The sequence below is a fragment of the Scleropages formosus genome, chromosome 7 (genome assembly GCF_900964775.1).
Source record: "Scleropages formosus chromosome 7, fSclFor1.1, whole genome shotgun sequence".
NCBI classification, from domain to species: Eukaryota; Metazoa; Chordata; class Actinopteri; order Osteoglossiformes; family Osteoglossidae; genus Scleropages; species Scleropages formosus.
The window spans coordinates 7,321,156-7,336,883 of record NC_041812.1 but is presented as its reverse complement, the minus strand read 5'-3'; the positions used below and the strand labels follow the sequence as shown (position 1 = coordinate 7,336,883).

The following is a 15,728-nucleotide window of genomic DNA, read 5'->3' as shown; positions in this document are numbered from 1 at the left end:
TGTAAAAACACTCAGAGGATGGCTGGAGATGCTGCAATATGAGGAAACACCTCATTCATACACGGATATCCTGAGGTTCGCAACCTAGAGCAACATATAAATAGGGAAAGTGTAAAGCCCAGTTTTGGGAAGCACTAAGGGTAGCAATGGAGATGATGGCAGTGGAATGCTTCTTATTTTCACGGGGCCACAGGGGATGAGCTAAACCCTTGAGAAGACAAATGCAGGGGTTCTCCAGAGTGTCCTGATTAACTTGCCGTCGTCCGCCTTACTGCCCCACCTAACTTCAGCACGGAACACACAGCAAGCCGGGAGGTGACAGGTAGAGCTTCGTCGTTGCTCTACTGCCATCTGTGCTCAGGTTTTGGAATCCAGCCACGCATGTGTGCCGTGGGAAAGCAGAGGAGAGCAAAAGAGAATAAAAAACGGGAGGCTACCACTTCTTCATCTCTCCCGACTGACAAGTGAGGAAAATAGCAGATGGGCTTTTCAGTAAACACCTCACTCTGCCAAAACCGCAGACTTCTTTCCAACGGATGTCTAGCGGTGGTCGCGCAAAGCGCTGGGCCTGCTGGAATAGATAGCTGCAGGTTGAGGATCCTCAAAGGTCCATAAGGCAGTGGAGCACTCAGAAAATCTCAGAGATGAGTGGCAGAGCATTACGCTGGATTGCTGGGTCGACTCGAGCTTTTCTCCTGCTGTCTGCAGGTTAGCAGTTATCTCTGTTCACACAGACTGAGGATGGACCACTGGCTGCCCAAGGAATAGCCGCCATCCATCCGTTTGTCACCTTCCTAATAGTGCTTGTCCGATCGATGATTGCCCACGCGTTATGTCAGGAGGACTAATTTACAACGTGAAAAAACAACCCAGTCAATTTACTAAAAGTAGGATTACTACTGGCTTACATAATCACAGAGGGAACCTCATAAATTCAAAAAGACTATTTTTTTTATCACCATCACATTTTTTTTTTTTTTTTTTTTTACACAATTTGTAATGCTTCATCACTTCTGATTTTTTCTCTAAAAATGGCCTTGCAGTTAAATTCTTCCCCTCTGTATTGTATTTAGGGTTCGAGCAGCAGATAATGGGTTCTCTACAGACACTGCAAGCTCCTGAAACATCTCCCACAGCACAATTATCTCCAACCAACACTTCTGTGAATTCCCTGATTGAGGTTAAGGGGCCCTTGTTAGGGACCCTGTTCAAGAACTGGCGCCACTCATTTACAGGGCAATCTGCCGTTGAGCGTATCCAGCAGACACGTGCATTCTGTATGTAATTTGCTACTAGAAACAGGCTCCGGAGTCAGGGAAAGAAACTGAGTCTTTATTAACTTTGATGGTCTTAACAAAGATGCCACAAATGGTACCAAGTACCACTTAACACTGGAGAGTCCCCCTAAGTCACTCCCAGGGCCCCTGCCACACCCGACGGTTGAGGGTCCACCTCTAAGACTCCCCAGAATTCCCCTCGTCGTGAACTGCACGTAAACGATAAGACAACCAATCATAACAGAACACCACGCTATGTACAGACATGAACACTAATAATAACTATTTACATGGAGCTATTTAAGCTCCCTCGGTGCCGTTACAATAGCATTCATAAATTATGACATTAAAGACCAAAAAGTCTATGTTTTGGCATAACTACAAGAAATTACCCAAATTTCCCATTTCCTCTCCTGTAATTTGCAGGTCTGTTTCCCCCAGAAAATGAAACAAAAGGCAATGGCACAGATATACCAGAAGCACAAAACTATACAACACCATCTCCTTACATGACTCTCTCCAAAGGTAAGATGGGTCACTGGACAATTTCAGACTAGAGATGTGAAGAAATTACTCTACTCAACCACTAGTAGACAGATACTGAACTGCCCCATTTCACACTATTGCCCCACAGCCGTCCAGGATGAGCAGGAAATAGAGGCAGCAAGAGCAATAGAAGAGACCGAGACACACACAGAGGAACACCTGACAGCATCGTCCAGCCGCTACATGATTCGGTCTACACCAGAACGTGAGTTTAACCCCTTTAATTCCCACCTGAGGCCTGCCTTGTCAAACCCTGCTCTTATGGTTTGGATTTCTTCCATACGGTTTAGGGATTTTAAAATAAGAACAGGAGTCTGATGTGACTGGTTGTGGTCTTAAGCATTGGTCATGGTCTATGTGACACCATTCGAAATTTCAGCAAACTTGGCACACAGCAATTTAAGGAAAGGGAAAAAAAGTTTGGAATCACCCAGAAATGTTCATGTTTTTCATAGAAATTGATACTTTTATTCAATGTAGCATTAAACTGCTCAAAAATGATAGTCAATACATTGACAATGTTGTAACATTTTTATCTGATACATTAACATATTTAGTTGACACTTCTCTCCAAAGTGACTTAAAATGTTAAGGTTACAGTTACTACAAGCTTACTATTATTTTATACCATTTATACAGTAGTATTTAGTGTAAGTACCTTGCTCAAGGGTACTAGAGCCTGAGGTGGGGATTGAAGCTGTGACCTTTGAATCCGAAGGCAGTAGCACTACCATTGTGGTAGCCAGTCCATCAAAGATGGTATGTTTATTGCTCATTGCATTGTCCTAGTATATTGTATGTTGGACTTATTATTGACTTGTTATTATAACTTGTGCAAAATTAAGACTTCTAGATGCCTGCCGTACAGTAATTTATACACTAAATTAACAGGCCTGTTGGAAACAGCATGGATGTATCAGATGGAGAGGAGAACCACACCATGCTCTCTCTTGATCACTATGCAGAGTCCTCTTCTAAGGTCCAACAGATCATCAGAATGAAGCTGATTCTTAAAACTTCTACCTGCCCAACAGCTGGCAGTAACTGGATCCTTGCTCACACATTCCCCTAGTGTGTTTGATACCATGTTTTATATTTACATACACTTTTTCTCCAAAGTTAAGCATCTTACAATTATTTACCCATTTACACAGCTGGGTAATGTTACTGGAGCAAGTTAGGGTAAGTACTTTGCTCAAGAGTACTACAGCTGAAGGTGGAGATTGAACCTGCAAGTCCAAAAGCAGCAGCTCTAACCACTATGCTACCAGCTGTCAATAGTTTGCAGAGATGATGCAATGATGAAACGACAATGCTCTCAGATCAATAAGGGTGCCCAGACACGTTTCTCATGTGTCTCCCAACAGGTACAACAGACCAGGCAGAGATGGAGACAGAGGAGCTTTACTCACAATCATTTACTCATCATCCCTCAGCATCTATCATGAGAAGTGAGTGTGTTCCTTTAGTTCCCTCTCTCGGCCAGTATTGGGTCACCGTTGACAACTTAAGGCCATCATAAGAAAGAGAGAAAAAAAAAAAAAAAAAACTCAACATAAATATGTTAAGGGCCTTACAGTGCTACAAATTAAATCCAAAATTACTTTGATTGCATTTCACATCCTGCAACATAAAAAGGTTCACACCTTCTAAAATAAAACTCAATTTATTTCACAGAAGCATATATACAATTTTCTCTGAATTTCCTCAGTTCATCCTCTGTCATCGGCAGCCACAGAGATGCCTGACTCAAAGACGGAGACAGAGAACATGTTCACAGCACATTCAGCCCTGAATCCTGCAGACCCCACAGCAATGGGTGAGAATTCCTTTCAAACTCTAAAAACTCATGACAGGTAATTCATCAAATAATATTTGGGCACATATTCAATAGACTCGTCCATATATAGAATATCACCTACTGTTAGTGTCACAACCTTTTGTGCTTATCGTTTCCTTCCTTCTGATTGGCAGCGCTGGCTGAGACTAGAATGCAGTCATTGGCTGTTACCGTGGAAACCGCGGAGTCTCAGCCCATCTCCACCTCACACCCTCTCCTGGACTCTGAGGAATTAGAGTTGCTTGCTGGAGGTGAGCAGGTCTCAGACATGATGAGATCCCAGAAAAACAAATCATCTCTATTGAAACAAATATTACTAATAGTTTTGCAAGAATACAGAGATCTTTGTGTCTCAATGTATTCATATCCCTCAGATATTAAGGATGACTACAGAGGAACATGCAGACGTGCAGTACACTCTATTGTCATTATTACTCCCTTTAAAACCTTTATTCAAGGAAACACAATCATACTATCATATCATGTTAATATCATATATTAACACCTTTATTCAAGGAAACAGTGTTAGTCTGTTGTACAATGATTTACCTAGTTACATACGATATTCATACTGAGTCAATTCAAACTATGTACCTCAATGAAGGGTAGTAGAGGAGGAGTGGGACTTGAACCAAGAATCTGAAGACTACAAGTTAAAACTCATAACCACTAGGGCACCCGCCACCCCAGCGTAACTAGGAATCATAATTCTTGGACAAAATAAGGTCACGGACAGATTTTTATTGGGCATTAATAACTACAAATCTCATCTGCTCTGTCTGGCAGGACAGGATACATTATCTACAAAATCCACAGTTTCATCTGCCAGAGACAGGACATCTACAGTCCCAGCATGGCCTCCCACACCAATCCCCCATGACATGTCTGCGGAGGAGAAAACAGAAGAGAAGTCTTCCTGCAAAAAGAACGATTCAGTGGACAGCTCACAGGAGAAGGAAAATGAAGGTACAGCACAGTAAAAAGCATGGTACAGAATGTATGAAGGACTGCATGAAATGCAGCATAAGCTAATCACAGGCAAGCGAGCACTAAGGTTTTGAAACACTCCCTGTAAAAGTTAATTGTAGAAATCGATCTCTAGTCCTCCAAATGCACAAATCCAGGTAATTTTCCCCACTTGGAGTCCGCTCTGTAGGGAGTTGTTGTTCATCTTTCACTGCACATGACCAAAAGCTCAGAGAAGCGATGACCTGCTGAACATCTGAAATCACTGCCATTGAGCAAAGTTGTGCCAATTATGTCCGGTGGCTGTGCATCTCACCCCACGACTGGACCTGCAGCTATGAGGGATTTTACTTCAGTTCACTGTGTTAAACAAGTCCCATTGTCCTTTCTAAAGAACCTTTGGCTGCCATTAACTTTCAAAAGTAGAAATGAAGTAGCAGTGATATATAAAAGCTCTAGGTTCTGGATTACAACCTGCCGCATTCATGCTGCTTCGTTTTCCTGGTTGTGAGAGATCCACATCAGAAATGGATTACGGAAACCTGTTGAATTAACACCAAATTAACACTTTATGGTAACAAAGCATTTTAATGGGAACAAAACTGAAAAAAAAAAGGGACATGAGATTTACTGTGAATGTTGAAAAGCAGAAATGTGACTGTAATTGTCAGGTGCTGTTATAAATGGCTTCATATTCTGTGGTCCCCAGAGAGGAACCCCCCGGAGCCAAAGGCTATGCCCCTCTTTACCCTCTCTCTCCTGCAAGCTGCAGGACTTGTCGACCTTCCTCTGGACCCTGGTGGCGAAGGTCAGAAACCAGAGTCTGGAATGTACGATGACTCAAAATTCATTCTCAATCTGCTTAGTACTTCAACTAATATTGCAATAATACTGTTTTGGACCAATTTCCAGATATGACTTATATACAGTGTGTGTGTATGTGTGTGTATGTATGTATGTGTGTATATAGAGTCATTTCACTTGACAGCGGAACAAGCCCATTTCCTTCAATGATTAATGATTGAGGGGGGCTGAAAGCTAAATGGTTGTCTCTCGAATAATCCTCCCCTTGCTCTGCCATTCCGATTCCCATTCCTGTATTCTCCTTGGCTGCAGAGTGTAGCCATACCTTCACCCAATACAGCACCAATGGGCGCAGGCACCAAGAGATGCCCACACTGGGCGAGATGCTGCACTGCTTGACAGGCCGCTGTCCGCAGGAGTACGAGATGTACGGCTGCTACTGCGGGCAGGAGGGCCGGGGAAAACCACTTGATCAGCTAGACAGGTGGGCGTACAAGAGGAGTCATCATCACAGGGTGTAGGATCCCAAAGCACAGTGGCAAAGCGACCACAGTGTTTTTCATATGTGCATCATTACTATCCTCTTCATGTCATGCCTTAAATGAAGCACACAGCACACGACCGATGCCAAGCCATGTGCTTTGCTCTGTTACGTAAGGCATAAATTATTACGGAAAAAATTTAACTTAGATCAAATTCTCTTCTTTCCTACTCCTCCTTTCTCCAGCTGCTGTTTCTTCCATCTCTGTTGCCTGGAGCAGATAAAGATGCTTGGATGTCAGCGGCAGCGCAGGGTCAGCATCTACATCAGCTGTGAACATGGACGGCCCCAGTGTGAGTGGTTCTCTATGGTATCCAGTTGTGGTCCAGTCACTTAAAATGCCAAATCACAATTAATAAAAACTTAAATTCATCAATTTATTTAGAGGTAAGCTTCAGAAAAAGTCTTGAAAATAGCTATAGTAAGTACTTAGACTTATTTTATTGAATTCAAGCTACATTAATTTAAAATGACTGCAAATAAAAGTAATTTATCTCCACAAACTCATATTCAATGCCAACTGAAGACTGGTCCTGTAAAACTGTACATTTGTCATCTTGTTATTGATCACCTACACTCAGGAACACAAAACAATAGCTGTAAACATTGTAGGGGTGAGATGAAATAATTGCTACCATCCTGCTCCAGTGCTCTTTACTGTCATCTATTGGCTGGAAATTTAAATACAAGCTGCTTTTGTTCTGCAGCAAAGATATTAGGAAACAGATTAATGAAGAAAATGTAATTAGAAATAATTAAACCATCTATCTTCAAAAACAGAAAGAACATGAGGAACCAGTGTACTAAGAAAAGAAATGGCAATCACAGTAAATACATGTACAAAAGCACTCAAAGTTGACTTTGTTGCAATACCCGTGAACCTCTTAAAGATTATCGGAGTTTGTCCTGCACATGTGGAGTGGATTGTAAATGGTCTACTAATGTCCATCTGCTCCGCGATGTGTCATCCCATCTCAGGCTTTGGAGCCAGTGTGTGTGACAAGCTGCAGTGCGTCTGTGACAAGGCCAGTGCAGAGTGCATGGCCACCGCCCACTTCAACAGCAGCCTCCCTGTGCAGCAGTGTCGTGGGCCCAAGGCCCCATGTCGTCGCAGGCCGCCTTCCCACCCTTGGCTCCGCCCACCACCACTGCTGACAGACTCCAGTGAAGAGACAGGTCTGCAAGAGGACGTGCAGTCAGAGAGGACTGGTGACCATAATGCTCGCCATGGTGGGGCCACAAACGACAGTAGTGCGACAGCTGAGAACAATGATGAGGGAACTGGGCAACTAGAGGATGCAAGTGAGGAAGGGGCCTAGGGGCCTAGCAGCCCTCGTCTCCCAACCCCTAACAAGTGTCAAAAATAGTGAGTGATGACCTATCCAACATTATCAAGTACATGAATAGACAACTGATAAAGGTACTCAGATGAGCTGAACCCTTGAACAGCTTTCATGTGTCTTTTTGTTGAAGCACCCTGCTGCCTGATGGCCTCAATGTAACTGGGTGGCCAGAAGAGGTGTTGCATTTTTACTTAAGCAATTCAGAGTAAGCACCTTGTTCAAGGGTACTACAGCAAAAGGGGGACCTGACCCCAGGCCTTTCACACACAACATATATGTGGGCCCTAATCATTACACTACCTGATGCTCCCTGACCCATCCCATCCCCACCAGGGATACATAGAACAGATAAGTAGAAGTTTTTGCCTATTCAAAGAGCTGAGCATTTTTTACTGGTACAATTATGGTAGTATCTTACTCACGGGCAAGTTCTACCTGTTACCTCACATACTGGCAGGCAGCACTTTGCTTGACCTGTGACCTCAGAGGTAGCTCCTCTCCTCTTGTGCCAGCTTGTTCATTGTGTTGTGGTTGCTATTTCACACACATTTAGCTCCGACCAGTGTTGCACCGCTCACTGGGGTATGAAGGTTTGTGTTCCTTTCTGACCTGAAAGGACCTGGTTCTGTCTGGGCTCCTCATCCAACCTACAGCTGTGGGATAAATCCTGTTCTGGTTCAGGCAACAAAGGGACAGGGTTGAAACAGGGCATCCATACATACATTTAACTTGAAAATGAATGAAAACATACAGTACAATAAAAAGGGATTTTTTCAAAAAAAATTAAAACAAACTCGTACAGAGAAAACCTTCAAGGACACCAAAGTAAAATGGTTCAAATATAGTGAATGAATTCAAATATTAAATATATTAAAATACTATTCATATTATTTGGTTAAAAGACCACTTTTATTCAGCGACATCCATATCTTACAATTTATCACTATACATTTTGGCACTTCAATAAAACACAAAAAGCTTTGTGGATTTTAATATAAAACTTTAATAGCATATCTTTTATTTGTTTTACAGTATACTGCACTTTATGCACAATGAGCTATCATAACATCGCTGATCTAGTGGTTTCAAGAAAAAGTGGTAGCTTTTCACTGATCATGAGTGACACTGTTGCAGATATACAAAAGAAACCGAGCCTCACTTCTTGACATCTCTTCAAAAATGTCCTCTAAAAGGTCGCTAGAAATTGCACTGCATGCAGCATCTCCAACAATGGGCTGTCTGAGCTTGAATGTAGTGGGTACAGTACGTCTGTGCTGTGTTATTGGAGCGCCACAGCTGTTTCCATACTGAGTGGGAAAGAGTCTGATGAGAGTCATCAGCAAACCGTGCCAAACATTTCCCAGCATCACCTCTAATGCACTGCACAACCTTGATTCAGACTTAATTCGGAAAATTAAACGATACAACTTGAAAATTTTAAATCTCAGATTAGTTATCAAGGATAAATGGTAGCTGCAAGTTATAAGTACTTACAAGCTGCCTTAGAAACCATTGTTCTCAAAGGCAGGACGTACAGCTTTGACACAGATAATTAGCAATATTCTAATTTACCAGCATCTTTTCCTGTGACGGGTGATATTGCTTTTTACATGTCAAAGGGCTGGGGGACAGCGGGGGAATCTATGCCACAAAAATTCTTGCAACAACTATTAAAGTCACAATTGCATTATGATCAAAGGGGATTTGATTCCACCAGCAAACACACACACACACACACACATTTTCTGAACCGCTAGTCCCACATGGGGTCGCGGGGAACCGGAGCCTACCCGGTAACACAGGGCGTAAGGCCAGAGGGGGAGGGGACACACCCAGGATGGGACGCCAGTCCGCCGCAAGGCACCCCAAGCGGGACTCGAACCCCAGACCCACCGGAGAGCAGGACCCGGTCCAACCCGCTGCTCTACCTGTGCCCCCCTCCATGAGCAAACAGTAAAATTATACTCAACTATTTTAAGAATAAGCCAAATATCTAAAATCAACATGAAATGACTAGCTTCAATTTTCCATCCCACAGAGAGAAGGATAAAAACATGAGAAAAGTAATAAAGGGGGAAAGGCTTGGTCTCAGAGAGCACAAAGGACCAAGCGAGTTGCGGCACAAAGATGGCCCTGTCCTACATCTGCAGAGATGGTGATTACCAGGAAATCTAAGACTCTGGAACCCGACTCCATTTCAACAGCTGGTCGTACACAATTAGAGCTCCGCTTCCTCAGAGATAAGGGTGAGACAGCAGAGCTGCATCGTGTTGTCAGCTGCAACCAAACTCTTTGCTAGCTCAGCTTATTCCTGAAAAAACTGCCTCCAGTACAGCAGCGAGTTTTAGAGCGATGGAAAGAAGGGAGAACAATGAGCTGAATTCTAACATGTCCAATAGTACTGTACACTATGGAAGGAAAGCAAACAATAATATTTTAATATTGGATAAACCAGGTGCTTAGCAGCAACTGTTGTGGCAGCATTTTTGTCAATTTTTACATCATTCCAAGCAGCTGCAAGTCACCTTCTTCATCAAACAAAATGCACTGGCCTACACTTTACATCAGGTACAAAATCAAAGTTCAGATGGTGCTATTTTGGCAGTTGTCTACCACTCTGCAGCATGTGAAGAAAGCAAGTGCTCTCCTGTCGCAGAAATCACAAGGATAAGATACATTTCACAATTTTTAGAGAATATAGGATTTATTGCTTAAAACGTGTAAAAGCAGACTGTCTTTTGTACAACTTAGAATGACATCAAAGAGCAAGCCAGGTGTCTGAGAGGAACCTCAATGCCTCAAAATACTCAGCTAAATCCTACTTGAAAACAACTCATTTAAAGGCTTCAATTTTGCTTTAATTTAACACATTGCCTTTGTGCGTGCTTTTGAATAATGCATGCAAGCTGCCTTCTTATCTCAGCACGTCTGCGCAATTAATCGAACAAATAGCTTCTTGCGTCTGCACTAACCTTGAGAAGTGCAATAATAAAAAAACAGCCCGGCATAATGATCCGTAGGATAGCACAAATTGTACCTTATGAACTGAAAGGATCCAAACTACGTACGCCAAGCCACAGAATGCAATTGTGGTGGTGAGTGGCTACGATTATGACATTCCATAGAACAAATCAAATTACAGAATTAGAATATTCAAAACACTACTCGAGTTATATGACTTTCAGAAGAAAGAAAACTTTAGACAACTGGCTAAACATTTTCTGGCAAGTTGTGTCCATGCATATAAATTTCCAACATTAGATACACCATCTGACTGCTGAATCAATTAGACAGATTTCTGCAATTACACTGTATTTCAATATAAGACATTTAGCTGTGCTGTTACAGAATTTATTTAATTTTATACAGCAAAAAGTTGTCACACTACAATACTGTCATTCTGATTGTGAAATGCTGGTTTACAATACAGATTAAATCAGCTATCATAAAGTGCTATTGTTCTATTTGATAAAATTGCACATACATTCCTGCATCCTAGCAGCATTCTACAGAAGGTAGTCCTGTTGTTCCTCTGAATGAAACAGGTCATGCTGTCCATTCCTTGAAGGGCTGCGACACAAAAACCAACACTAAAAACCAAATGTTCCAAGAAGGGATGTTATATCTGTAGCAACACATTATAACTACTCCCTCTCCGATCAGACCTGATTTAGACAGATATTCCAGATTATCAAAATTGGACACTGGTCCTCATAGCCAACAGCCACCCGAGTCTTTTCTAACTGTTCTGCTAAACACAGCCCTTCGTCAGCCCTTCTATTGACCTTCCTGCACGTCCTGTCACATACCAAATCATGCTGTTACTGTAAGTGATGATGGCCATACTGCGATGAGCATAATGTACAGCACATTAATATGAGGTAACGTGTACGAATGAGATCCAGCGAAACTGGACACTGCCTGGGTTTAACATTGCCCTAAATCATTCATCAGAAGAACCAGTCACTTAAACCGGATTCCTTCAACATCTCGCGTCACGCTTCTTCCTGAACAGCTAGGCCGAATAATATGTAGAGGAATTTAGAACACCACCTTAGCATCTCGTTGTACCTTCAACGACAAAATAAAAGTAAATATACTCTTCAAGATTTTCTCTGGGTTACATAATAAAACATCAGACAACTTAAATCTTTGAAAATAAATTCATTTTTCCTTATCCTGAAATGCATTTTATATCACCCATTGATATTTAAAAAAAAATTATCCCTGATTATGTTACCTGCTTTGAATATTAAGATTGTTGCTATTTAATGTTATTCTGACTTGTCATCTAGATTGAGTCAGCTCAGTGTAGCTGAGTGAACTCAAGATAAAATCCATTTAAAAAAATATTTTCTTAAATCAAGCACCACGTAGTCTTCTAATATTTTGTTATGATTTTAGATATATTCCTGCTAACCACAAATCATCACTTGATCTTATATTGCTTCTTAATTGGTTGAGATACATGGTTCTTTGAACTTAATACACAGACTTTGTATCTTGATAAAAGAACCGACCCTTTGCCAGAACACAAGCAAGGAAAACATTCCAGATAACCTTTCTACGTACCAAATTTTACCTAGTAAAAAACAGTGTAAACCTTTGAAGTAACCATTCAAATTCCCAGCACTTTAAGTGGTCTTCTGAGAAACAGCTTTTACAAGAAAGGAAAGATATGAAATCAGTTCTAATACTAAACCTCCCCACAAAATGATTACAAAAATAATAAGCACATGAAATGATTCTGGTGATGAAAATGGCAGAGACGCCAACTGCAGCCATTACACCGAAGGAGGCTGGGCTAATAGACACACAGGTCAGGAAATTTCATCTCGTACACCGGGACAGAATGGTACTGGGCATGGCCAGCCGTAATTGTCACCGTACCGGATGGGCTGGGCGGAGGCCTAAAGCAGAAATAAGGAAGAAAGGACAAGTTAAATGCATGAGAATCTCTAAACTAGTGATTTCAACAAGTTGCATTTAAAACCTGAACTTATCACCCTGAGATGTTGTACATTCTGCAAGGACAAATATTGACAAATCCTTTTGTGTTTTAATATTGATGAGTAGGAAGTTTCGCAAACAGCCACCGGGGGGAGGGTGGTTGGGGGTGTAGCAGGTTTATTTTCACACTGTGATTAAAGGTTATCTAAACATCTCACATGGGCTGGCTGCAGAGGTATTGCTTTCGTGTAGCACAACACTGCATGAATCAGAACACACTCCATGCTGTGCATCCTATTTCTGGAACACTGGCTCCTTATTTCACCGTGACCTTTTAACTAGTACCAAAGACATGCTTTGGTTACTCCCCACAGTCCATTCGCAGCAAATAAAATCAGTTCACAGTGAGCCTCATGAATAACTTAAACCGCTCTTTCTTACTTTATTTCCATAACTTTCACAGCAAAAATGTCCTACAGAAGAGATGGAGGGTTGATTTTACATTCCCTCAGTGAAAAAGGGAATGAGACACTGCAGAGATGCCTTTCATGTGTCATCCCACCATAAACAAAATGAGGAGCTCTAAGATTTAAAAAACACACAGGAGATGTGACCCTCTAGTCACACTTACCGGATTGTAAGCTCAAAAATCTGTGCCAATCTGTCATGCAACATATTTGCCTGCAAAAACAAGTTTTCAATTAGTGACAAATATTCAAAAGCTGAAACAATACTCCTAAAAGTAAATATCAGTCTATTATAAAATACACCTTCTGTTTATGAATACGTAATGTGAACACTAGTAAAATGTTTGCACATTAAACATAGCTAAACTTTGTAAGTCGCTTTGGAGAAAAAGTGTCAGCTAAATTAATAAATGTAACACACACACACACACACACACACACACACACACACACACACACACACTTTCAGAACCGCTTGTCCCATACGGGGTCGCGGGGAACCGGAGCCTAACCCGGCAACACAGGGCGTAAGGCCAGAGGGGGAGGGGACGCACCCAGGACGGGTAAATGTAACAATAAACACTCATAAAAACACGATTACACTGAAGATAACAGTACTTAAATAGCTGCTTAGGGTGTCTTGTTTTACTGTTAATCACTAATAATCATTACGTTTTACAATGGCTGTTAGTGAACAGCACTCTAGAGTGGGGGGTCTCTCATCATGAGTAAAGTTTTAATCCAGAATTTTACAAAATACTAGTCACAGCGAGGTGCAAAAATAACCAATCAACTACACAGGAAAATTTGTTGAATGCATTAATTATTATAATACCTTTCTTCCATTTCTGCAAAATTTTACATTTATATTTATTGATTTAGCTGATGCTTTTCTCCAAAACAACTTACAATGTTAAGTTACTTACAATTGTTTACCCATTTATACAGCTGGGTAATTTTACTGGAGCTATTTACAGCAAGTACCTTGCTCAAGAGTACTACAACTGGAGGTGGTATTGGAACATGCAACCTTTGGGTCCAAAGGGAGAAGCTCTACCACCTAAGATGCCCTTAGGACTGGATTAAATTAAACCAAAATGAAGCATTTTTGCATTTACCATTTCAGGACTGAAAAAACAACACTGCTTATAAATTCAAATTAAATGGGGATAAAGTAACACACACGCGGGCTGAAACCGCTTATCCTTGCTGGGGTTGCGGTGAACTGGAGCGTAACCCGGCAACACAGGGCAGAAGGCTGGAGGGGGAGGGGTCACACACCCAGGACAGGATGCTAGTCCGTTGCAAGGCACCCCAGGCGGGACTCAAACCCCAGACCTGCCAGAGAGCAGGACCCGGCCAAACCCACTGCGCCACCACACCCCCAAATAAAGTGACAGCTTATCACAATTAATCAGTTTTTAGCATAAAAACAGTAACAGCAGCAGTGTTTGCATAAAAGGTTTGCATCGTACTCCTCCCCTTCTCACCTTAGACTCGCAATGGGCAGCAATCTCCTCGAATGGAGCTTTCTGGAACTTCTCAATCACCTGTCTTCTCTTTTCCTTCTCTTGCTCCTCCAGTCCTGTGGTGTCTGTTCAGAGGAGATTCACTGTAACTCAATGGATGCTTGAAGGTTTAGACTGACCGTCAATATTGCTATAAATGGATAAAATGTAAGGACCAATATTGTCATTTCGACAATAACATGCCTTCAGGTAGAGTACTGCACTTGCTCAAATAACACCACAGCAGAACAACCAGAGCATGAATGAAAAATGTCACTCCTTGCACCTTTGTAAAGGTTCAGAGGAATTCACAGTAAATTGCCAAACTGACACATTCCTCATTAACCATTGAACCAAGTGGCAATGGCTGTTACTTGCAGTCCACTCACCGATGGCCTTCTTCAGGGTTTCAAAAGTGATCTCTTCAGCCAGCTGAGACTGCAAAGAAAACCCACGAGCATTAGCACATTAAATGTACACTTATTGAGTGATACTGTATTACGGTAATTATGAGTACAAAGAATACCATTTGCTTTCACCTTTAACCCTACTTCAGATGTGAGCATACAGGTACTGTTACTGCCCATAGTGACTCACAATGAAAGGTTGTACACTGAGCTACCTACAATGATTTAACCATCTATACAGCTGGGTAATTCATACTGGAGCAATTCAGGATAAATACCTTGAATAAGGTACAACAGAAAGAGTTGGAATTCAAAACAAGCAACAGCTCAAATCACTACATTACTTACTGCATCCCAGACAAACAGCTTAGTAAAGTAGCCACAATACCAAGAGGTTGTGTTAATGGATAGACAGACACAGGACCAAACTGAACCTGACTGAGCCCAGTAAGAGATTCCATTCAGTTCTGCGGTAAAGGTGTGACTTGGTTGTCTGAGAGACCGGCTCTACTTCTGTAGTGAAAATCTGAAAGAACTCAGACAGGAGCTCATTAACAGAGAAGACCTTAGAGTAGCATTTAAAACCCAGCTGTTAATGCAACAAGTCACCATCAACCAGCTATTGCAAATAGATACTCTGCCATATTGGGAAATGTTATTATTCAAAAAAAAACCCTTTAACTTATTCCCATGCTACTACTTCTATTTAGTTTGAGGTCCTAGTGCCTCCACAAACACGGATAATCAGATGAACTTTTTTCTCCTTACTGGACCCTAATAAACCAAAAGGGCTTTGAGTTCTGCTTTAATCAACTTCCCGGCATTATTTCTCCCTCTGCAATTTCCTTAATCTCCGAGACAAGTTGGTCGCCCTTTCTCACAAATTGCATCCCTAAGCTATAATCATATACATTAGGAAATTGACAAAACAATCATGACTTCATGTGATCAGAATCACAACAGAAATATGTCACGTCTCTGGTGTGACAGAAGACTCTCTCCCTGCTGCCTGGATCAATGGCCTTTTAGCCCGCTGATGGTAATATGGCTTTATATTTCCAGTCAAGCTGATGTATCAC

At 41.7% G+C, this 15,728-nt stretch overlaps 1 protein-coding gene across 5 annotated transcripts in view; it reads right to left on the bottom strand.

Moving 5' to 3' along the window:
* Positions 1 to 8,318: 8,318 nt before the first annotated feature.
* efr3a (EFR3 homolog A (S. cerevisiae)) overlaps positions 8,319 to 15,728 on the bottom strand; it is a 97,150-nt gene continuing 89,740 nt past the window's right edge. For all 5 annotated transcript variants that reach the window (XM_018757793.2, XM_029253389.1, XM_029253390.1 and 2 more), the window contains 4 exons: positions 14,632 to 14,680; positions 14,225 to 14,328; positions 12,899 to 12,948; positions 8,319 to 12,227 (listed from right to left, as the gene is read on the bottom strand). In XM_018757793.2, the coding sequence (XP_018613309.1) occupies positions 12,122 to 12,227; positions 12,899 to 12,948; positions 14,225 to 14,328; positions 14,632 to 14,680 (309 nt within the window). In that variant the 3' untranslated portion in view covers positions 8,319 to 12,121. The remainder of the gene's footprint in view (positions 12,228 to 12,898; positions 12,949 to 14,224; positions 14,329 to 14,631; positions 14,681 to 15,728) is intronic.